Source organism: Melozone crissalis, unplaced genomic scaffold, assembly GCF_028551555.1.
Source record: "Melozone crissalis strain CALT ecotype California unplaced genomic scaffold, PUWL_Pcris_2 ptg000017l_1, whole genome shotgun sequence".
In the NCBI taxonomy this organism is placed as follows: Eukaryota; Metazoa; Chordata; class Aves; order Passeriformes; family Passerellidae; genus Melozone; species Melozone crissalis.
Window position 1 is genome coordinate 15,530,043 of NW_026535795.1, and position 23,538 is coordinate 15,553,580.

The 23,538-nt window shown below is 44.0% G+C and overlaps 3 protein-coding genes across 8 annotated transcripts in view; 2 read left to right on the plus strand and 1 right to left on the minus strand.

The window, feature by feature from the left end:
- RBM39 (RNA binding motif protein 39) overlaps positions 1 to 5,211 on the plus strand; it is a 28,636-nt gene extending 23,425 nt beyond the window's left edge. For all 6 annotated transcript variants that reach the window (XM_054274478.1, XM_054274479.1, XM_054274481.1 and 3 more), the window contains 5 exons: positions 3 to 35; positions 1,066 to 1,141; positions 1,291 to 1,396; positions 4,065 to 4,143; positions 4,232 to 5,211. In XM_054274478.1, coding sequence (XP_054130453.1) covers positions 3 to 35; positions 1,066 to 1,141; positions 1,291 to 1,396; positions 4,065 to 4,143; positions 4,232 to 4,332 — 395 coding nt within the window. In that variant the 3' untranslated portion in view covers positions 4,333 to 5,211. The remainder of the gene's footprint in view (positions 1 to 2; positions 36 to 1,065; positions 1,142 to 1,290; positions 1,397 to 4,064; positions 4,144 to 4,231) is intronic.
- Positions 5,212 to 6,688: 1,477 nt separating this feature from the next.
- ROMO1 (reactive oxygen species modulator 1) lies at positions 6,689 to 9,256 on the minus strand. Its single transcript, XM_054274490.1, has 3 exons — positions 9,189 to 9,256; positions 8,460 to 8,590; positions 6,689 to 6,880 (listed from the first exon to the last, which is right to left on the minus strand). The coding sequence occupies exons 2-3, from the start codon at positions 8,588 to 8,590 to the stop codon at positions 6,772 to 6,774; spliced, it is 240 nt and encodes a 79-aa protein (XP_054130465.1). The 5' UTR covers positions 9,189 to 9,256; the 3' UTR covers positions 6,689 to 6,771.
- Positions 9,257 to 9,283: 27 nt separating this feature from the next.
- NFS1 (NFS1 cysteine desulfurase) lies at positions 9,284 to 23,239 on the plus strand. The gene is made up of 13 exons (XM_054274487.1): positions 9,284 to 9,423; positions 9,521 to 9,588; positions 10,323 to 10,439; positions 11,801 to 11,884; positions 12,549 to 12,701; positions 13,618 to 13,711; positions 16,258 to 16,392; positions 17,831 to 17,988; positions 19,408 to 19,513; positions 19,685 to 19,766; positions 21,124 to 21,207; positions 21,334 to 21,423; positions 22,049 to 23,239. The coding sequence occupies exons 1-13, from the start codon at positions 9,291 to 9,293 to the stop codon at positions 22,110 to 22,112; spliced, it is 1,368 nt and encodes a 455-aa protein (XP_054130462.1). The 5' UTR covers positions 9,284 to 9,290; the 3' UTR covers positions 22,113 to 23,239.
- Positions 23,240 to 23,538: the final 299 nt, after the last annotated feature.

Here is a 23,538-nt window from a genome sequence, read left to right on the forward strand (position 1 = left end):
AGATTTACAAACGAGACTGTCCCAGCAGAATGAAGGTAAACTAGCATTTATTTTGACTTGTAATTAGTAGATTTTATTTCAGGTGTCTATAGGGGAAATCCTTGTGGTATAGGGTTTGCCCATACCTGAGAAATTGTGTTCTCCTAGTTGTCTAGTTGTCTGTGGGGAAGTGGGGAATCATCCTGTTATTTTTTTGACTGAAAATTCTTGGTAGCATTTTCTCCAGTGTTGGTAGCATTCTCCAGCCATGTACTAGTCCAAGAAAATGCGTGGACTGGTATTTGTGATTGGCTAGTAGTGTTCTCCCTGCCTTTCAGGGGTTATTTGAGAATCAGAAGTTTGGGTTTACTGTCTCAGAGTTTCTCATTATCTGACTGCACAACCCTTAATGTCTGAAGTATATGGGGAAGGCAGCTGTTATTGCAGCTCCATTGACAGAAGTCTGAAGTCTGTGGAAGGGCAGCCTGTGGGACAGTGTTTAATGCAATGTACTGGCATGATAAGCAGCAATAAATGACAAGTAATAATTTCACTGTTACAGGGAAAGAGCAATTTCAGGTGTCAAATGTTTCCTTCAGTCTGCATTTTCAAGGGATGAAAGTGCAGGTACACTTCTGAAGCATGATTCAACGTGCTTAAAACAGGTTTTAGGAATTCCCCAAGGTTGTCTGTCCTTTGCTGTCCAGTCAGCTGGGGTGGTGCTGTCCTGAGCTGCTGCTGGGCATCTGTGAGGAGCAAAACATTAAAGGTGCTGACATACAACTCAGGAAGACATTTTAAATGCAAATGAAGATGCATGCCTTTTAATGTTCAAATGGAAAATCTGCCAAAATCAATGTACACGATGATATTTTCACTTTTCAGGTTCAACTGTGATTCATAGTGTGCTGGCTTTTGTATTGATCATTTTAAATATATCTATCATCAGTAGTGTCTGGTTTTGAGTTTTGCTTTCCTGCCTTCAGTTTCTGTTTAGTCAGAGCTGCTTCTATTATGCTGAATAAATTAGAGCCATGCATAGTGGGTTCTTAGATGTGCTAATTTTTTTTTTTTTCATTACAACAGTTCTGGCTGCAGCTGCTTCTGTACAACCACTTGCAACACAGTGCTTCCAGCTTTCCAACATGTTTAATCCTCAAACGTAAGTGATTTATCGTTGTCTGTTTGGCATTTGTCAATGACTTTAACATGTAAGAAAGAAATCAGAATGTTGCAGGCATGTGTTTAATGGGTTTTGGGGGTGGATTTTGTGTGAATGATCTCTGTCCTGTTTTTCCTTCCCCTGTACAGTGAAGAAGAAGCTGGCTGGGACACAGAAATTAAAGATGATGTGATTGAGGAATGTAACAAACATGGAGGAGTAATCCACATCTATGTTGACAAAAACTCAGCTCAGGTATGCCTGCTTCCGGGGATGACACACTGAACTGATGTTAGGAGCTCTGTTGCTTTCTTTTGTCCAGGGGGAACATTACAAATACGGGGCTTTTCCTAAACTGTACCTAAATTTCTTAGTTTGTGCAGAATGTAGATGGTTCTCTCCGATTGTGAATCATTGTGTGAACTTGGATGAACAGCTTTCTGGTGCTGCTCTTGAAGGTTTACCCAGCTGAAGTTGCTGTAGAAGAGCTGTGACTAGTTCAGGCATTTGGCATTTCCCTTAAGTTGTGCCTTCCCCCCAAGTCAAGGACTTCAGTTTCCTCTTTCTAGAGCACAGGCTTCAGTAGAAAAGAGCTCTTGCTCCTGCAGAATTACAGCATAAGGTAAATATGTGCCTCATCCTGTGCTTAGAAACAGTTGTGGTCACTCATGGACATTAAAGTCTTGCAATGGGCAGTCTGAGGGCCTGGAGTTAGAACAGGGAAGAGAAACACCGTTGCTGATGACTGAATTCCAGATTAATACCTGCATCTAAAACTGGTAAATATATTTTTCTTCTGAATTGACTTTGTTTACATAAACCCCAGACTGGTTACCTCTTCTCTGTATTTCAGCTCTTAGACTGTATAAACTCTGGAAGGTCTGTAAATAGATTCATTCTCTTGAACCCTTTTTAAAAAGAATTCACAGCCCAAACAGAAGTTCAATTTTCAGATGGTTTCACAGTTGGGTTAATTTCTATCTCTCTGACCCTAAAAGTGTCATCTTGTGTTCCATGCTAAGGTATAAGTCTGAAACTCATGTTCCTGCTGGTGTGCTTTGGTGGGATTGTTCTGCCCTGCACTCAACCATTGCTGTCTTGTGCAGCTGCCCCAATATCACCTAAAACCGTTTCTTGTGGGTTACACAGAGGTTAGATAGGAGCTGCAGTCTAGCACATAAAACAGTGTGCTGCCTTACCTAGCATCTTGCAATCTTCAAGATTACGCCTGTGGTCTTGGACCATTGGACTGATGAGAGGAAGAAACCTTCCCCATAATGTGTTTGTTACTTAGAGAAAATGAAGCGTTCTTTGACAGAAAAAAATAATTCCAAAATAGCCAACAACCCATAACACTTCCCACCTCCAAAAAACCCTCTCAACAACTAAACACACAAAAAAATCACTGCACAACCCCCCAGAAAACCACCACCCAAAACTACACTAGCCCTCAGGATACCTCACATAGGTTCTAAGCCCATGGAGCTGCAAAATTCTGTTTCATGTTAGCAGGTGGATTTAAAAAAAGCAACTGCAACATACTAAGTAATGAGTTAATGTTTCATAAAAAATGAAATCTGTTTTGTCATAGTAGCACAGCAGTGACACAGCTATAAAATACCCACTGATAGTTTCCATTGTACAATTCTGTTTTCCAGGCTTAGATTCTGGGCACCTTCAGGGCTCTGTCTCAGACTTCTGTGCTGAGGGCTGTCAGGGGTTGGCTTATGAGCATGTGATTTGTTGAGGATTAAACAGTTGCAGTCCCAGCTGAGTGTATGGCTCATGTACCACATCTGTCTGTTCTGCCTGGTGTTAAGGAAAGCCACAGCTTTGTGTTCCTGCACCTCATCTGGGCATTTAAGCAGTTTAGGTGCCTTTGCAGGGGGAGGCTGAGAGCAGAGCTCTGTATGTTAATTGATTCCTTAGTGCCTTAAACACCAGCCCCTAAGCTCAGGTTCGCCCCATGAGAAAGGAATGAGTTAGATTGCAGTGGGAAGAGTTAATACCGACTGACTTAAGCTGCTAAGGAAAGGCCGGAATCTATTTTTTAATGTACTATTTTCCTGAAAAATCTGTTTCAGCTAGAATCGATCTTCTTTGGGTATTACTGATGGTCTGTTTTTTAGCAGGCAACCAGAAAAATGCCACACATTACTGTGGGCATCTCTGTGTCTTGGAGTTGTTGGGTGTGACTGTTGTGGTTCTCTGGATTAGGGAGGCACAGTGCTTGGTCTGCAGATGGCAAACTCAAGGTGAAGTTCAAAGATGAGTCTGTCATATGCCTTGGGAACAATCTCAAGCTCTTCCTGCCCTGCGGGGATGGGATTTTCCCTTTGCCTCAGTTCTTGCTCGAGTAAAGACAGACATGATGATGTTTATGGAGGAGAATTTTTAGGGAATCTGTCTCCCTTGAAGTGTTGCTTCTGTCTGGGGGAATGGGGAGTGCTTGGTTCTTGTGGAATACAGGCTGTGAGCTTGCATGTTGAGTGGAGCATATGTAGTTGAGGTTTGTGGCATATAGACCTTGGCAGCTGGGCTGCCTTGGGGGCTGTCAGACCCCTTGTGCTGTTTTCTTTCACATGGTGTTAATGATTAGGAGCCTTTAGATCCTTTCTCTAAAAGGCTCTCAGGAGCAGATCAGCCATTCATGGCTCAGTGATTGCTGGTCAAAAGCATGTTTGGGCTATCTTGCAAAATCCTATTTAGAAAAATTGAAGGTTGCAATAACTGCCACAGTGGAGTAGTGCCTGCCAGTACCACCGTCCCCTTCTCTTGTGCTCATTCTGTGTTATGGATTAATCCCAGCGGGTGCCTGATGGAGCAGGTGTGGCTCTGTCCCAGCCAGGTCCAGGGGTGGCTGAGGAACAGCATTGGGCAAGTGTCTCTGAGTTCTCATGGGCTGCACTATTCTGTCTTGCAGGGCAATGTGTATGTGAAATGTCCCTCCATCGCTGCTGCCATCGCGGCTGTCAATGCTTTGCATGGGAGGTGGTTTGCAGGTGAGTGTTCCATGTACACGCCTACATTTAGTCATCCATTACAGAAATGACAAACACTGATGTTTACTTTTTTTCCTCTTGTGATTAGGTAAAATGATTACAGCAGCGTATGTACCTCTTCCAACATACCACAGCCTTTTCCCAGACTCTATGACTGCAACCCAACTACTGGTTCCTGTTCGACGATGAAGATTAATTTAGTCAGTTTTGTACATAGGTATTTTTTGGAGGAAGATTGAGTTATCTTTTATTTAGATAAAACTAAAGGAAAGGATTTAATGTCATTTTGTGTACACTTCCTGCTATCTTTAAAAATAAAACGAAGTAAGCAGAAATGCAGTGTGTTCATTCTCCCTAACTAGCATTTCCACTGTATACAAAGCTGTTGACTTCTTGTTCTGCCTTGTAATTCTTGTACATTGACAAAGGTGATCTGTAGGAACTGAGAAGTAGCTCATAGATAACAAGTACTCTGTAAAAGGCAGATGGGACATAATGACATTTTTAATGTTTCATGAGCCTTTCTTTTAATGCAGCAAAGACATTTTACATTTCACTAAATGTGGGTGATCTGCTCAAGGGTAGTATCAGAGAGAGACTGGATGAAGGGACATATTTAGTGTTTTTGTATAAATGGAAAATCCAAAAAGCTACTGAGTGCTGACTGCAGACAGCTACTCAGCTTGCTTTGTGCTGAATAATTGGTAAGAATAGGAGGATTGAAGGGTTTTACTTCTTGATGGTAACTTTTGATTATTGTATCTGTAAAAGTTTCTTTGTAAATACTGTGAGGTGTGTCTAAGTTTCCAAACAAAACATCTCTGCATTTCCAGATGAGTGCAGTGGGGCAGAGCTGGAGGATTTCAGCCAAGTCTGAAAATGGGTAGGAAATACAGAAAAGTGTTTTGTTCTGGTTGCATATAATCTTTGCTCTTTTTAAGCTCTGTGAGCTCTGAAATATATTTTTGGGTTACTTCAGTGTGTTTGACAAGACAGCTTGATATTTCTATCAAAAACTTTCATATTGCAACAATCTTTGTAAGAACCACTCAAATAAAATTCTCTTAAAAAGGCCTTCATGAAGTTTTATTTCTCTGGTCTCCCAATGTGATTTAGGCAGTTGTGTGCTTAGGCCTGGAGGTGAGTGATAGATGCTGTGCAGTGCCCAGTGTCTGGGATACGACTACACAGTATGCAGGTATGCCCTGGGATGTCATGTGCTCAGAGTACATGCAGAAGCTGTTCCCAGCCCTCTGTGCAGTGTGACCGTGGTTGCTGAGGATCTGGGCACAACTCCTGTCCTACTCAGGCATGCTTAAAGTTCAGTCCAGAGACAAAGCCCTCCTGCCCACCTCCACTCCCATCCTTCACAAATGGTTGAGAGTCCTGGGGCTGGACGAGTCAGTTATGTTTGCTTTCAGTCTGGTTTCTAGAGGGAAGCTGCCCCTGTGCTTCGCTCTTTCTATCCCTGTCCCGCCTCCCTGGCCTTTTTAACCACTAAGAAAAGGCCAAGGGGAGAGTAGGGAGAACAGAACATTCCTTGGCAGTGGGTGAAGGTGGGGCAGGCAGCAGTGCTACGGGTGTTCTGTAGTAGTGCGGGGAGAGCATCTGCTCTGCAGCCTCTAGGGCCGGAGCTGTCCTTGAGCTGCAGCGTGGCAAGGGCCTGTCCTTAATCAAAGAACTTGGAGCAAGCAAAAGGTAGAAGTGAGGAGGGGTGGGAATACAGCAGGATTCTGGGAATAGTAACACAGCTGAAGAAGTAAAACTGGCTGTCTAGGTGTGCTTTATCTGAGAACAGGCTTTGAGTCATGAATTTGTGTTTCTGCCTTAAAAACTGGGGAAAAGGCACTTGTACCAGGTCCAGGCTGTACAGGTGCCAGTTGAGGTAGTGCTATTGCTCACACATCTTCCTTACACAGAACTAAAGGAGGAGCAGAAAGAGGCCTTATTTCAAAAGGCAAGTAGTGGAAGACTACAACACCCAACACCTTTCCTAGGTCAGCTGTAGGCAGTGCTTCTGGGGTGGGGAGGATGAGGAGGGATTCCCATGCTCTCCTAGGGAAGTCCTGACCACCTTGTAGGCCTGCTAAACCAGAATGAAAGAAGAGGCTTTGTTTCTGGGAGCACAGCTCTTGCGGGAGCTGCCTGGATCCTGGGGTCCTTACACTGTTGAGGGCACCTGCCCCATGACACTGAATTCAGAAATGTGACCAGCTTCAACCCACCTATTTTTGCAAGAGGCCAGAAATTTTATAATTAATCTGAAGTACCCACCATCTAACTTTCCTAGACTGAGGACTGCAAGAAGGGACAAAGCAGCTCCACATCCACGTCAGCAATGTGAGCTGCCCAAGTGCCAAAGGGAGAAACTTGTGTGGTGTACTTCTATCTGTAAAACAGGAACTTCAATGTAGTAAAAATGATTATTAATTCTCATTGTTTTGGGAGAAAGACATGGGAAGAAAGTAGAAATTTTGTAAAAGGTGTGCTTACAATCAGCAGAGCACAGAGGGTAGGACTGTGCTGTTTCATTAAGAGCTCTCACTTCCAGGTATCTAAAGATTTTATTATTGTACAGTGGAGGAATGGCTGGGTGGGGGCACTCTGGGATAAATCCCAAACTCCAGATTAGCAGCGTATTCCCATACCAATGGCCATGAACGTCCCAAACGTCCCACCGCTTTGCATCATCGTTTTGCCAACTCCACCCATCAGCTCTCGTCCTCTCATGCCAATCCTGAGATAAAGAAAATCACAGGGATTATATAAAAGCTGAAACCTGACAGATCACAGACATGCAGCAGAAAACATCTGAGACAATCAGCTCATGGTTGCAAATTGAACACTTCTTCAGTCTAAATCTGTGCAATTGTACAGCTGCCTCCCCAGAGACTGGGTGCAGTGCCCTGTGCTACTGCAGGGGCTCTCGGGTGGCCCTCACCTCACATGGCCCATGTGTATTTTTCCTGCAGTGGAACCTTCCTGCCACACCCTTAGAAGGCACAGCTTTGCATCCTGGTCTCCCAAATACCCTTAATATGGGAAAAAAAAAGCTGGCCAAGTATTTCACATGCCAGAGTACAAAGAGTTGTCTGAGCTGTTGTACTGCCATCCTCTCTAACTGCAGTGGCAATCTTTTTAATATCACCTTAAAATTTTAACATCAACTTAAAATTAAATTTTTATTTACTATTGACTCTGTTTTTAATATGGGACACCTGAAAGGCCTAGAAACTTCAAAAACTGTTTCTGTTCTCCATTTTTCACTTACCTGAGGTCAGACTAAAACAAAAAGAATTGTTCTGTCTCAAGAAGCTCTTGTAATATTTGGCTTTTAAACAGTGCAGTGACTTAAGAGTCTAACGAATTTCATGCACTTCATTCTTAAAACATGAGATTTTCTCTCAAAAATAGAACAGCACAAGTACTGCAGCTGTGTCATTCAAGTACAACAGAACCACTCTCACTGATTCTTCTAAATGCTCTTAATATGTATCTTCTGCCAGCATCATGCTGCTTATCCTCTGGGAACTGAGAGAGATTAGAAAACTTCAAACTCCCATTGGATTAAGATTTGTACCTCTTCCTCCTTCACCCCACTACCAAATCATCTCCCATGTTTAATCACAGGTAAAAACCATCAGAGTTCTGCAAAGTATGAAAGAGCTGACTTCAGTGATTCTTTGTCATAGATGATGTGCAACACCAGTCAACAGTACCAGAGCAAACACAGAGCAACAAACACAGCTTGTTTTCATGTCAGCATGCTGAGTGCCAGAGGAAGGTGGAACATTGTCACTCTCCATTGCACAGTGGGACTGTGCCAATGCGAGCCATGGGTGTACCCACACTCCTGCCATTCAGACTCAGGGTCAGTTTGGTAACTGCCTCTGTGCAGGGCATGGGACACACAAAGGGACCATGATGCAGACACTGAGGGCTTACACAGCACCTCAGGAAGCCTTAGGGCCAGGAGAAGGCTGCACATGTATCTGCATTGACAATTCATCTGGTTCCTCCTGGAGGTGATCCTCCACAGCCTCAGCTTCCCACTGAACCTTCCTTACAAGAGGCAAGAAAAGGTCTGTGCAGCTGTGACCTCCTGGCATACAGGGCACCCAGGGGTGATGCCCTGCCAGCACTCACATTTTGTAGGCCAGGGGCTTACTGCAGTAGCTGGGAGTCACAGACAAAGTTCCATTCATGGGACCGGCACAGGACCAGACCCAATCCCTTCCCAACCCCACAGCATGACCATTTCTCTCTGGCTATCTCCCTGTCACCACTTGCCTGTGGAAGCCATTTCCTTGGCATACCTGAGACAGGAAAATGTGCCGAACAGCGCTCCTGCAGCCATGCCCACTGCAAAGCCCATCATGAAACCCATCTTTATTCTGTCGAAACAGCTGGGCTGCGACTGCCCATATGGGCCCACGGTCACAGGCATCTAAAAAAGAAAGGACAATACCCACACCGATTTACTGCTTTGTCGAACAGACTTCTATAATCAAACTGGGCTGGCAGGCCAGGCTGTACAGCTCAGAGCTTCTCGCGCGTGCAGCGCAGGAGGTTGTGCTGGCTCCCAGGCTTGTTTCCTTGCGTGTCAGATAGGAAGGAGGAGGGAACGATGGCGTCGTTTCCCCTCAACAAGCTCCTGCGAGCGCCGCTGTGGCTACCGAGACTCTTTCGGGGCCTCACCCTGTGTGTTCTCAGTCCCTAGCGAGCAGCACACACGGCACCTGACCGAGCCTCCACTGCTGGCCCGACCTTCCCGGCTGCCGCTTGGTCTCGGAGGCAGAGGAGCGGGCAGTGAACCCTCCCTTAGGGAGATCGAGGCCAGGCCGAGAACTTAGTGCAGATATTCAGGCCGTGGACTCCCCGGGAACGGCGGCCATCGCCGTTGCGAGGCGCAAGAGCTCTCGGAGGCGAACCGGGGTCCTCAGCGCGCGCTTCACCTCACTAGCGCCCGGCCCCGCCCCCCCCCTCCCGTTCCCGTTCCCGTTCCCGTTCCCGTTCCCGTTCCCGGGTCCCAGCCCCGCCCGTACCTCGCTAGGCCGCACCGCGCCTCCGCCTGTCTGGGCCTCGCTTCCGGCGCGCGCCGTGACGTACAGGAAGAGGGGGCACGCCCCGCTCTGCCGTCGCGCGCTATGCTGCTGTGGCGGCGCTTGGCGGCCCTGAGGGGCGAACGAGCCCCCCGGCGGTTCCGAGCGGGGGGACCGGGACCGGGACCGGAACCGGGACCGAGACCAGGACCGAGACCGGGATCCGGATCAGGATCGGGTAAGGCCGCGGTCGGGCAGAGCCCCTGTCTGGGAAGGAACAGCTCCCCCGCTCCTGCCGGCCCCTGACAGCAGCTTTCCCCCTCTTCTCCCCTCAGGGCGAACCATCGATGGCGGCGGTGCTCCTCGGCCACTTTACATGGATGTCCAGGCCACCACCCCGCTGGTAAGGGCCGTACCGAGCACGGGAAGCGGAGCAGGGCCCCCACACTCCCGGTTCTCTTGCCCGAGCGGTCGCGTGTGCCTCGAGCTGCCCTTCGGCGCCACCTGTAGCGACACAGGCTGTTCCTGTCACCACAGGGCAGTGCGGGCATCCCCCGGTAGGGCTGTAGCTACGCCGGGGCAGCCCCCGGGATGGGCAGCCCCCGTGCCGCAGGGCCGGAGCGTGGCCGAGCCGCGAAGTGGCTCGCACCGACCCCTGCGGGAGTGGAGACAGTTGAGAGAAGCAGGAAGTGAATTCAGCCAAAATACGGATCTGACATTTTTCTTAACATTTTAAGACTTTGGTTTTTTTTCTGCTCAGAAGAAAGGCCAGGTTGGATGGGGCTTGGAGCAACCGGACCTAGTGGAAAGTGTGGCCCTGCCCGTGGCAGGGGCGTGGAACAAGACAAGCTTTAAAGTCTTTTCCAGCCCATACTATTCTGTGATTCTGTTTTCTCAAATGATATTGTTCTTCTTTGACCTTCGGTGCAGATCAGGGTTATGTGCACAGAGCATGACTGCTGAATACTTGTGTTACACGTAACATGTAATAGCCTCAAGTTTTTAAGGTCAGGTCTAAGCTAAAGCAAGACACTGCCACAGAAGTGCTGCTGATACTGTGGCAAGGGGTTCTGTCCAAAGAGACCAGATATAGTTTCCCTTCTCCTTTTCTAAGGCTGGGTGGTTTGTGTTCCACAGGATCCCAGAGTCCTGGACAGCATGCTCCCATACCTGACAGCCTACTATGGCAACCCCCACTCCAGGACCCACGCCTATGGCTGGGAGAGTGAGGCTGCCATGGAGAAAGCGAGGCGGGTAAGTTGTTGGTTGTTGTTTGCATTGGTTTTCCTGCTGTTGAGGAAAATCAGGGTCAGAAGAACCTAACAAAAAAAGGAAGAAAAAAAACCCCTGTTCTCTGTGGGGTGGATTTAGCAGCTTCCTCTTTGCTTAGCTGTACTTTAGCAGATTTATTGTAGGAAAAGATAGACTCATAGAATACTTCAAGTGAGAAGGGAACCACAAGCATCATGAAGTCCAACCCTGGCCCTGCACAGGATGCCCCAACAATCCCACCACCTGAGAGCATTCTCCAAACACTCTTTGATCTGTGGTAGGCTTCAGGCTGTAACCACTTCCCTGGGGAGCTTGTTCCAGTGCCTGACCACCCTCTGGGTAAAAAACTTTTTTCCTACTATCCTACCTACACCTCCTCGACACAGCGCTATCTGTTTCCTCAAGCCCTGTCATTGGTCACCGAGAGCAGAGAGCTGCCTCTCTGATGCCCCTCATGAGGAAGCTGCAGCCCCCAGTGAGGTCTGACTTCAATTTCCTTTTCTTCAGACTGAAAGAACCAAGTGACCTCAGCTGTTTGTTTTACAGACTGTCCTCTAGGCCTTTAACCATTTCATGGCCCTCCTCTGGATGTTCTCTGATAACTTCATATCCTTATATAGATTTGCCCCAAAGTGCCCCCAGGACTTGAGGTGCAGCCTCCCCAGAGCAGAGCAGGACAGGACAGGACAGTCTCCCCCTTGCTCGATTGGCAATGCTGGGCCTGATGTTCCCTAGGACAGGCTGACCCTTGGGGCTGCCAGGGCACTGCTGGCTCCTGTTGCACTTGCCCTCAGCCCAAACTTCCAGGTCTCAGATTTCTGTGCTGCTGCTCTCCAGCCTCTTGTTCCCCAGTCTGTCTGGGCTCCCAGGGTTCTCCAGTCCCAGGTGTAGAAGTCAGCACTTGCTCCAACAGTGAGATTAGAGCAACTGGAGTGGCAGAAACCAATACTGTAAGTAAAAGTGCCACAGTATTATTGGTTTCCTGGAGTCACAAGCACGTTGCTGTAGTCATTGGACTAACTCCATATCTTATCATTCTTCTAATTTTAGGGAAGGATGTTTTTCATTTTTTTTTAAGTAATATGTAGTGGGTTTTTGTCTACTTAAGCTTTTATCTGTGTTATAACAGGTTAATGCTTAATACCACTTCTAATGACTGTGGATTCCTTGTGTATTTTATAATTCAGATATTTAGACTATTTTTAGCATAACTTTGTTAGGTACCAGCTGTAATCCTTTGAAGCTCAAGGGAGTATTCTTGAAAGCATTTCACATGTATTTTGCTGTAGTGAATTTATTCTATGTTTTCTTAACAAGTTAAATTTGTATTTCTTTTTAAACAGCAAGTTGCAGATTTAATAGGAGCTGATTCACGGGAAATTATATTTACCAGTGGTGCAACAGAGTCCAATAATATGGCAATTAAGGTAAAAAGTTTACACTGATTCTCATTTATTATGTTAAAATTTTGTATTTAGGAACTGTATGCATCTCTCAACAATTTAAACGTTAATATATGTTGGAGTATAACATATTTGCATTTCTGGATTTACTTTTTGTGATACTCTCTTACATATGTGGAGGAAATACATGGATGAATGTTTTGATGCCTGGGACATGATTTTGAGGGCAGTGTAAAATATTTGATGTTTATCTCACATGCACTAAATACATTCCTTCTGCTTATGTAATTGAAATCTTTATTGTGAAATATAGTGGACATGCAGATTAGAAACCTTTTTCTTATGAAGACTAGGTTTTGTATGTAGTATGTGGTTGTTCAGACTTCTCAGTGTTTATAACTCCATTGCAAAAGTTTTCAAAAAAATGCTTTGGTTAATGGCTTCTACAGCTTAACAGCAATAAAGATTTTCACAGAGTTTTTGAGAAGTAAGATGCATTGAAAAGCAGGTGCTGATGGAGATATGTAGTGTGGATTATCTGTCAGTACCTTTTAGATTCATGACTTGGGTCAAACAGGAAAGATCCAAATGAACTATATCTAAGTAGTAATTTCTTATTTCCGATCATAATGTGTAATGCCTGCTTTCTTCAGTGGCCAATTTCTTTTTCATGGACTGTGCCTGACAGGGTGTTGCAAGGTTCTATAAATCCAGAAAAAAGCATATCATTACTACGCAAACCGAGCACAAGTGTGTGTTGGATTCTTGTCGTTCCCTGGAAACAGAAGGTTTTCACATCACATATCTACCTGTTAAAAAAAATGGGCTCATAGATCTGAAGGTAAGTTGTTACTGACAGAAAGAAACTAAAAAAAAAGAAGAGGTTTTTGCTTCAAATTGATGCTCAAAACCTTGTGTCCTCTAAAAGGATAATAAATATCACAAAGTAGTATGAGAATCATAGCTAAATCTGTCAGACCTGGAAAAGGATTTTCTGTTCTAATATCCTACACTTTTTCTCAACCAGAACATCCACCTTCTGTCCCACCCTTCAGCTGCTACTGTGCAGGTGGAGCTGTTGAGTACCCTATAAGGAGCCCAGTACTTGAGGCACTGTTCCAGTGATTACAGTACTTCCTATGGCTGTCCATGAGCCAGCCCTTCTGTGTGTACTGGCTGCAGCCCTAAAATGTAGAAGTTGTATGTTTTTAGTTCATCGTTGACGTCCTGTAGCACAGGGCAGCAACAGTTTTATTCCCAGTCCCTCACCTGCCATGGAGAGCAGTGGTTTGTGATGGGACCAAGGGATCAGCCTGTGGGCACAGTAATGAGTGGTGCTTTCTGAGCATGTTGCTGCAGATGTGATGTGACTTTGTTTAAAGAGCAGTTCCTTTACAGCCAGCCTCACCTTGGCTGGAAGAGGCTTAAGCTGTACTGTGGGTGGTTAATTCATTAAAGAAAATAGTTCAGAGACATATATGGGATATAGCAAAGCCTGTTGAGATATGATTTAATCAAGTGGGGTGCCAGGTGCATTGAAGGGTTAGGACATGCAGAGACACAGTTGATTCACTCCTCTTCCAACAGGCATTTTATGTTCACGTGGGTTAGTGTTCTCCCCAGAGCTGTTTGTCAGAACCCCAGGTGTTTGTTGCAAATGAGGGACTGGTGGTTGAGTTGCTGGTAAATTGAAGATGTGCGCAGCAATCCTGCTTCTCTGTTAGTCACAACTTTTGTCCTTCTGAATCTTTCGCCAGGAGCTGGAGGCTGCATTCCAGCCCGATACAAGTTTGGTTTCTGTAATGACTGTAAATAATGAAATAGGAGTAAAGCAGCCTATTCATGACATTGGTAAGTACACTGTGGCTTCTAGATGCCAACTAAGGTTGCTTCTGCTTCATTTTAGATTAATGTTTTCATCTCCAAATGGTACTGATGCAAAAGATTAGGTGTAATATAGCTAAGGAAAAAATAATAACATAAATATTTTAAAATAAAAAATGTACTATAAATAAATAATACTACTGTCCCAAATAAAAATTTATTTCAAAGGGAAATGGGAATGAAATGCACTACCTTTATGGTGAGCATTGCAGCAATCATTGCTCTGGATGGATCAGCTGCAATTCATTGGATTGTATGATGGATTAAAAAATTGTACAGAATAACTGGCCAAAATTGAGCTTATATACTATAATGATTTATTGAGCGCTTGTAGTGTTTAAGAGGAGAAATGTGCAGGATTTGGAGTGGGAGAGGATAGTGAGCACCACACTTGGACAATCCTTCCCCCAGTATAGAGTCATGAACAATTGCTTTGTAGGCCAAAAGCCCACTGAAGAGCTATGCTTCTGGAACAGGAGGCAGGGAGAGGGTGAGCCAGGCTCTGAGCTGGCAGGTGGAGTGACAGGGACCTCAGAGCAGATGAAGGGGGACCCTGGAGACCCATGGTTGTTGGAGCAAGCAGGGTGAGCATGTGCCTCCCTGATGATCCTCCAGATCCCTGGATCCCAGGTGATTTGTTGATAGTTTACTGTGACAGTAGCAAAACATATACAGATACCCTTTCTGACCTAGTTTCACCTGAGCTGGCAACCAAGCACCTTGCAGCCACTCAGTCACTCCCCTACCAGCAGGACTGGGGAGACAATTGGAATGGTAAAAGCTAGAAAACGCAGGGATTGAGATAAAGATAGTTTAATCTGGAAAGCAAAAACCATGCACACAAGCAAAGAAAAACAAAGAATTCCATACTGCTTTCCATGGACAGGCAGGTGTTCATCCACCTCCAGGAGAGCAGGGCCCCATCCTAGTGGTGACTTGGGAAGACAAACACCATCACTCCAAATGTCTCCCCCTTCCACCTTCTTCCTCCCAGTTTTCTATACTGAAAGTGTATGGCATATGTCATACGGTCTGAAATGTCTCTTTGGTAAGTTTGGGTCACCTGTCCTGGCTGTGTCTCCTCCCAGCCTCTCACATACCCACAGCCCCCTTGCCAGTATGGCCATATGAGGGGCAGAAGAGGCCTTGGCTCTGTGCAAGCCCTGGTCAAGCAATATCAGAAACATCTGTTATTACCCCTGTGTTCAGCACAAATCCAAAACATAGACCTATACTAGCCATTGTGGAGGAAGTTAGCTCTACCCCAGCCAAACCCAGCACACCTTCATATTCAAGACAGCCTTTCATAAGATGTTTGAGTTTTTGGACAATATTTGGACTGCTCTGGAGTACATATTCCGTAGGGTATTGTTTTCTTAGGCTGTGGCAGGCATCTCATGTATCTGGTTTTCTTCCTTAGCTGCTGCATTTATTTCTTTCTTCTTTAAGCTCAAAGCATTATTTTTGCCAAAGTTTTTCAAGGTTGGTTGTGTTTCTTTGTTGACAAGCATTTGACCATCAGTGAGTTGCTTATAGCCCCAGGGATTCTTTTTTTCCTCCTGTGCTTATATTGTCAAGGTCCTTACTATGGTCCCATGTTTAAATGCCAGAGACAGCTGGTGCCAGCTGTAGTTCCCCTGGTATGTTCTCCTGACACCTTGAACAGGTCCAACAGGCCAGGCCTGAGGCCTTGCAGAGGGAACCTGAAGCCCTGCTACTGTGTGACTTGTGGCCTGTGGCCTGACCTTGCTGGAGCACAGGGGGGGTTACTTATCCTGTGAAGTGCCATGTTGAACCTCTTGTGCAGAGGAGAAGTCTCAGATGCAGCTGTGCAGATCCTGTGGAAGATGTATTGTGATTTTTTTTATGACACAAATAAATAATACTTAACGTTTTCTGCCTATGAACATTATTTCTTCATATATTTTAGCCTGGTGACCAGCTCAGCTGGCTTCATGTGGTAGTAATAGGTGTGTGTGTGACAATTCTGAGAATATTTTTGAAGCTGAGTGCTGGAAAACTTGGAAAATAGAGGGAATGACATAAAAATATATGGCAAATAGAAACTTGAAAGGAAGGCTGGCTTGTACTGGACGTTGAAAAGCAAAAGAAGCAAGAAAAACCAATATTTTCCAACTGTGGAGTCATTTCTGTGTGGAGACTTTGATATTTCATGTAACCATTTGTTCTTAAGCTTGTTAGGTGTGGGTTTGGAAATAGTCTCAATTCTTAACAGTAGAAGACTTTTTAACTTCTCAGCTGGAGAAATTCACTGTAGTCCTACCTGCCTAAACCTGTGCCAGGGCATCAAACTACAGTAGCCCCTGCACAGCTTTAGCCACTTCAGTGTAAAAGAAACATCACATCCCCCATTTCTGCCTTTGTCACCTCAGATAGCTCAATAACTTCCTCTTGGTTTAGATTCAGTCATGCTTTAGATCCAGTGCTGGAATCTTTGGGATCATAGCAATTAGTTAAGGTAACCTGTTTTTGGTTTGGTGTTTTTATTGCAGGTGAGATCTGCCGTGCACGTAACGTTTTCTTCCACACGGATGCTGCACAAGCGATTGGTAAAATTCCTATGGACGTCAACAACATGAAAATTGACTTAATGAGCATCAGTGGCCATAAAATTTATGGGCCCAAAGGTACTCACTGAAGTGCTTTATAGGGAATTGTTGTTTCCATACCTACCTTAAGGTAACAACACAAGGTGTGAAGTCAAACCCATTTGTCACAGTGTCAGTTACTTGAGCTGTAGAAAGCTGTTCTGAATGGTGTTGGACAGACTGCAGAGTAACTCAGGCACTGCTGCCAGCGTAGAGCTGCAGTAAGTAGATCTTCAATGCTAGATGGGTTGAGGTGGCTTTACTGAAAGAAGAAAGAGTGTTGTATGATGGTGGCAGCATAGCAGCAGTGGGTTTTTCAGGAGTCATCTGCTTGGTGTGAATCAGAACTAATGCTGAAATTATTGAAATGAAATCACTCGGTTATAGAGCAAAGTTTAGACCAGAGTGGGATTTGAAACAAGGAGACCAAAAGGTAACTGATAGATGATTTTTGATTGTTATCTACTTCCAGTGGCTCCATTCCAACAACTCCATTTGTGCATTTTCTTTGCAGAATGGGGTTTAATATCCAGCTATACATTTTCTGGTTGACTGACAAATACTAAAAATCCAGCTATTATTATTGTCAAGGTCTATTTGGCTTGTGACAGTGGGTGTTAGAGAGCCAGAAATCAGGTTTGCTGTATGCTATACATACAGCATTTTAACTTATAACATTATATTATATATAACATTATATATATAATATTATAACTTTTGTTATCCTATTCAGAAACAAAAAACAAAATTCTTATTTTTCAACAAGGGGGTTTTTTTCTGAGTTCTGCTGAGAGCTGAAGACATTATCTCTGGACAAGGACTAAGTTTTCAACTAGTAATTTTGGACAAGTGATAGACATAAATTTTCACCATTTGTTATGCTGAGAAGTTGCAACTGTCCTTCCTGTGGTGACAGTCACTTATTAAGTGTACCAGGGCACTCAAAGACATGAAAATTTGGTTTCAAGGTGAGGAGAGTAGAGCACTAAAGTGACTGACTAGCAAAACTGGCTTATCTAATCCACTCGCTGAAAATTGTTGCCACTAATGAGTCTTCCTAATGAGAAGAAAGGGAGAGGACTCCTGGGACTGGTGCTGGTCTAGTAATCGAGGGAAAGAATTTGGAAGTCAGTAAGAGAACACTGGTGAATGCCCATAAAAACTTTAGTGCAAGGGGCTGAACTTCAGCTGTGTACAGGAATTGTGGGAAGGAGGAGAAGCACTGAGTCCTTGGGTGACTGAAGCAGAGTGGAAGAAGCTGAGCTCCCATGGCTGAAGCTCTGCAAGCCTCAACATGGTTATTGGGGACAAACACCATTTCCTAGAAAATACTGAACTTGTTCACTTTATTTTTCTCCCGTTATGTGTTCACGTGTGTGTTTGCTGTGGAAATAAGAAATGTTACCAAAGCTTGGAGTCCCTGTTCATAATTTCAGAACTCTGGGCATATGTTAAAACAGCTTTCCTTGCTTCCAAGGGGTTGGTGCTCTCTATGTTCGCCGTCGACCCCGTGTCAGGCTAGAGCCCCTGCAGAGTGGGGGAGGCCAGGAGAGAGGACTGCGGTCTGGGACTGTGCCCACACCTCTAGCAGTGGGACTGGGGGCAGCATGTGAAGTGGCACAGCAGGAGATGGAGGTATGTGCAGCAAGATACTTTTCCTGGGTTCCAGAAAATAGTGTAAAAACACCATTTAAGTTATGGATTCCTTAGGTCTTTTTGCAGCCATGTAACTGAATTAAATTTGATTCTCATATTTTAGCATTAAGTGAAAGTTTTGAGAATTTAAGGGATGTTTTTGGGTGATTGTAAGTTCTTTCTAAAGTTTCTTTTTTTTCTTGAGTTTCTTGAAGAGTCGTAGTTTTCTACAACAAGGCTACAATTGACAGTTTTAGTGAAATATGGATTTATGTGCTTGTATTTACTTCTCCATTATGCACATATGTATTAGCAACATCTTTGAAATGACTGTCATGTTTATGTAATGTATATTGAAAAAATAAGACTTCCCAGTCTGTTATTATATGTATTGCACCTATTAAGTATAATTTAAAGTTTACTGCAGCTTTGCAACTAAGAATTTATTTTCTTTTTTTTCCTAGCTTGGACAGTAAAGTTTACTTGCTAGGTCTGGTGTCTGAGCCTCTGTATGGTGCTACATTGGTTTGTGAGCACCAATGTCTTCCTTACAGCTGGAAAGTAAAAATACTTACAGTGACAATGGGATGCATAGGCCAGATACCTTCACCCAAGGATCAGGCTTCTTTCCAGGAGATAAGCAGAATTCCACCTTCTGAGCTGTGTGGTTATGGAAGCTGAGGCTAGGGAGCCTGCAGAGTCTGAATTCTGCACAAACCCCCAATCTGGATTCTCCTCCTTGCCTGGCAGAATTACGGCATTTTAAAACCAACTGGTGTTGGAGCTAGCCTGGTTTTCTTTTAACTTTTTCAAGTGTAAACAAGCATGAATTGCATGTGTGCGTGTGGCCAGTCCTGTGTGCCAAAGCTGATCCTACACCTTTCTGCTTTCTTGGTATAAGTGACCTCATTTTTCAGTCTAGAGCAAGACACTGCACATGGGCATGTGTCTCGCCATGCAGGTTACTTATTGTAAAAGCTGAGTTCATAGTTATTTGCAAGTCCATGTCTTTCTGTGGTACAGTTAGAGAGCTCCTGGGAAATAAGAGGCACTTGTCGTAATAGGAGCCCTTTCTTGTGTGCAAAATGCATCATCTTCTGCACTGCGTAACTTGTCTTTAAACCCAAAGAACTCAATGCTGTTATGAAAGTCGGTTTGGCAGCTTGTGTAGGTAGATCTTTCTGAATGGTTTGAAACATTTGTGAAGACTGAGCTAGCTACAAGCCAAGGGGTTATTCTCTTTTAAAACAGTGTCCAGAGCAGGCAAAGTTTAACAGTTTAAGTTTCAGCTATGTTCATTCCCTTGTCTGGCCAAACCCAGTTACTTAATTCTGCTTGCAGCTGGTGACATGGAGCAGTTTGAGGGAGGTCTGACTGTACACTGTTTATTATTTGTGTCTTTTCTGCTTTCTCTGTTAGTATGACCATAAGCGAATCTCACAATTGGCAGAACGATTGGTTACAAAAATAATGAGTGAAGTTCCTGATGTGGTGATGAATGGAGATCAAAAGCATCGCTATCCAGGTAACTCAAGCAAAATTCTGAGCCTGCTAGTACTGTCTGGCTCCTTGGGGTTAATGGCCATGGCTGAATAATGCACGTGAGCACATGATGCAAATCCTGCCTTGCAGGGGACAATTTGCCTGAGATTTCAGTTGATGGATTCTTTTTTCTATTTCATTTATGTGTATGTAGGATGCATCAATTTATCTTTTGCATATGTGGAAGGGGAGAGTCTTCTGATGGCTCTGAAAGATGTGGCTCTGTCTTCAGGAAGGTATGTGGAATGTATGGGAAGGATAGCAGTGTATATTTTTGAGAGAAAATAGCATCTGCTAATGAAGGTAAAAGCTAAGTAGTAGTTTCCTCTGTGCCCTGTATTCACATATTCAGTTAATGAGTCAGCCTGGCATTGATTACATTCTACAGTGGTGATTAGGGACACATTTCAGCTGAAGGTCAAATTTATTTATCCTGGAAGAAAAAAACAACAAACGAAACTAAACAAAAACCAACCAAAAAAATATCCTAACAGAAAGACCCCCACAAAACCACAAAATTAACCCAGAAATTCCTACCTACTAGCCTTGCAAACTGGTTATTTGAGTAACTTTAACTTCTACTGGTGACACTTTTATTCTAAAGGCCACCAAGATTTGAACAACTTCTGTCCTTCGGCAGATTTTTACTGCGATTAGTGAAGCTGGGCACATATCTGAATTAAATCAGCTCATAGTTCCTGTGTTAAATGGCAAACTGAGAAAGAAAATTGCATGTGCTTTTATGGAGCTCTCCTGACTACAGGAGTGATGAGGAATATTTCAGTTACCCAGACAAACCTGATGTTCAGGATGAAATGAATGGAGTGTAAAGATGCCCCTCCTCTCCTTCTCTCACCTTTGAGAACAAAGTGGTCAGCATATCCTAATTAGAAACTAGTTGGCACTATGAGGAGGAAGAGCAAGTCTCCACATGACTGCCCCTGAAGCCAAACACTTCTGTAATGTGAAGATCTCTTTTGAGTCTCTACTTAGTGCACTGGGGAGCTTTTTAGAGCTCTCCAATTGGCACTGCATGTTGCTACCTGTAAAAACGGAGTCACGGCCAACTGAGTCATGCAACCAGTTCTGTATTCTGCTGCAAAGTGGAAGCTCTCTCTATTGACAACTGCAGTCATCTCGCTCTGGATCCTTCTGTGCGCTGTTTTTCATGTATTTGTTCTGCTGCCAAACAGCAGCTTGTGAAGTCTTTTTTTTTTTTTTTCCTTTTATGTTCTGAGTGTATTACTTTCTCCGGATAGTTTCTGTCTTTTTTTCACAGCCTCTACATCAGCTACCTCTTAATCTGCATTCCTGCTGCCTCTATGTGGCATTGTGTTTATTCTTGTGTATTACCTGTATTCTGTCTCCTTTCCTTATACTCCTAATTTATTACTCTCATTTCTCAATAATGCCTGGTTCTTGTATTCTTTTTTTCTGCAGTAGCAGAAATATCACTTTACTTGCTTGTATTCACTTGTGGTTTCTAGGAGGCTGGGGAAGTAGTTAGATGGTGTTGTAAAGAGGTGAGTGACCTGTTCTTTGTTGGAGGAGATTAAGCAAAAGTCTGACGTTTCCCTGCCTACCCTTTCCCAGTGCTTGCACATCAGCTTCTCTGGAGCCTTCCTATGTTTTGCGGGCAATCGGAACAGATGAAGACTTGGCTCACTCATCTATAAGGTGTGTGGTGTGGTCTGCCCTTATGCTTCCAAATATTTTTCTTTCCTGATAAAAATAAATGGTAGATTTGTTCCACCCTCTTCATGTACTTGTTATTCAGTTCCTTAAGATTTTATTTTTCTTTAGGTTTGGCATCGGTCGTTTCACTACAGAAGAAGAAGTGGATTATACAGTGCAGAAGTGCATACAGCACGTGAAGAGGCTGAGGGAAATGAGGTGAGATATTGTCTCATTGAACACAGAGACTTCTTAGGTGTGACAATCATGGGAAGAATTGGATTTATTTACTTGCAAGTAATTGTTTGCTTCAAGAATCTGCTGATGTTTCTCACCATCAGCAACTTTGTCCCCCAGGTGGGTAGGAGCCTGATTCTAACATTAGTGACAAATTTCTAAGGAAACAAACCTGACACCAAACCTTTTCTATTCAGAGAAAGAATATGAGTAGGGCAGGCACATAGGGCAGTACCTAGTAGATTTTAAGCCAGAGATGGTATTACTGAGTTAATGTATTGATAAATTGTTTTATTCTGATGAAACTGAAAGACTGGTGACTAATCTGGACAGTAAAAATGCTAGGGCTCAGTCTCAGAGACACCAGTGCTTTATGCTGAAAGTAGGAGCAGGAAATGAGGTGGAGCATCTGCCCTCTCATCTCTTGTATTTTTGGTTGAGAACACGGTTGAGGGCTGATCACCTGAAGCTCACTGACCTCCAGAAGGGCAAGACAGGCAGATAGATATCTCCTAATTCCTTGTGTCATTGAAAAAATCTGTTTAATTATTGTTGATGATGTCCTGTGCATTTTAGCTAGCCCTCAGTTTTCTCCTTTTCTTTACAGCCCTCTCTGGGAAATGGTGCAGGATGGAATTGACCTCAAAAGCATTAAATGGACTCAGCACTGAGAAAACATTGCTATCCATGGACTAGATATGGATTAAAACACATTTTTCTGCACAGTCTTGAGCAAATTATGCAGCACTTCTGTTTTCTGACACTTGCAGTTTGACTGGAGAACTACCTTTGCAGACCACAAGCTCTAAGAAGCCAAAAATAAAACTAGTTTTTAACATGGAGAAGGGCAGGCTGATCCAACATATACTGTGCTTCTATTGACACACAGAAATTTGTGCTAAAATGTAATTTATTCAGAAATTAATTTTCTAATGAGAAAATTAAATCAGTGTGTTACTCCTAGGCCAGTGAATTCTGGCAAGAGGTTGCTTCTTGGTGTGATTCATCCCAAGTCACTGTTGTGTTTGCACCACAGACCTGTTGCAAATTTGTTCTGTTTGAGGTAGGTATCCTGCAACATCAGCTGGGTTTTGCCTCTCAAATGCCTTGTACTGCAAGAAATTCTCAGATAGGAGGACCCTTGGATCTCTAGAGGAAAGCGATGCCTCAGTGTGGCTATGTGCCTTCACAGATAAGTTTTATGTATAGTTAAGAACAATTTTTTTCCTGAAATTTAGCATTTTTGGCCTATTTTCCTTGGTTTCTTTGTGTGTGCATCTTTTGTGTGTGTGTGTGCATTAATTCAAAAGATTCTTCTGTGTTCCAGAGTTTATGATACAATCATGATGCACTTTGCTGTCCCCTCCATTGGTTTTCTTCCATGCAATTTTTTCTTAGTGAGGTTAGAAAACTTGAATGACTGGGGGAGGGGATAGGCAGAGTATGTCAGCTTTGGTGGCAGCACCAGTTTGGTGGGAGCATGAGTGGTAGAGGTGGTGGGGAGAGCAGATACAGTGCAATGTCTTAAGGCAGTCTGGGGTTTTGGGTTTTTTTTCCCTCCCCTTGTCATGAGATCTTTGCTGTTACTTGGTTTGCCCATGGGCCCTTGGTTTCTGTCGCTGCAAGGAGTCTGCCCAGCTCAGCCAGTATATTTTGACTGGACATAAGAAAGATAAGAACAGCTGGCACTGAAGTTTTCTTTGTCTCACAGACTGTACTGTCTGACTAGAGATTCACATGGGAACCCATTCCCTGCACATGCTGGGGGAAGTATCTGTTAAAGAGGGTTTGATGAGATTAATTTGTAGCAGTGTTTCTCCTTTCTTCCCTTTGGTGATCTTTCCAGTAAGAAACCCAATCCTGTGTATGGCAAAGTGCCTTTTTTTCAGTGCATAAACAAAGAGCTCTCAAATGAGTTGTGTTGATTGATGGATGCTGTGTGAGCTGCTGAATTTGGTATACCCCATAGACAACATGTTCACCTTCGGTATGGGATGGAATCTACCTCAAGGATCAACCGTGTTGTGTAAAAGCTGAAGCTGAATCTCCCAAGATGGACTGTGTTACAGAAGCTTGTGCATTTTTTGTAACTAAGGA

Excerpts from the sequence above, each read along its gene's own strand:
- ROMO1 (XM_054274490.1), bottom strand. The coding sequence starts at position 8,590 with ATGCCTGTGACCGTGGGCCCATATGGGCAGTCGCAGCCCAGCTGTTTC. Across the intron at positions 6,881-8,459 it reads GGCACATTTTCCTGTCTCAG|GATTGGCATGAGAGGACGAG; the intron begins GTATGCCAAGGA and ends TCTTTATCTCAG.
- NFS1 (XM_054274487.1), top strand. The coding sequence starts at position 9,291 with ATGCTGCTGTGGCGGCGCTTGGCGGCCCTGAGGGGCGAACGAGCCCCC. Across the intron at positions 13,712-16,257 it reads GCAGCCTATTCATGACATTG|GTGAGATCTGCCGTGCACGT; the intron begins GTAAGTACACTG and ends TTTTTATTGCAG. Across the intron at positions 19,514-19,684 it reads TCAAAAGCATCGCTATCCAG|GATGCATCAATTTATCTTTT; the intron begins GTAACTCAAGCA and ends ATGTGTATGTAG.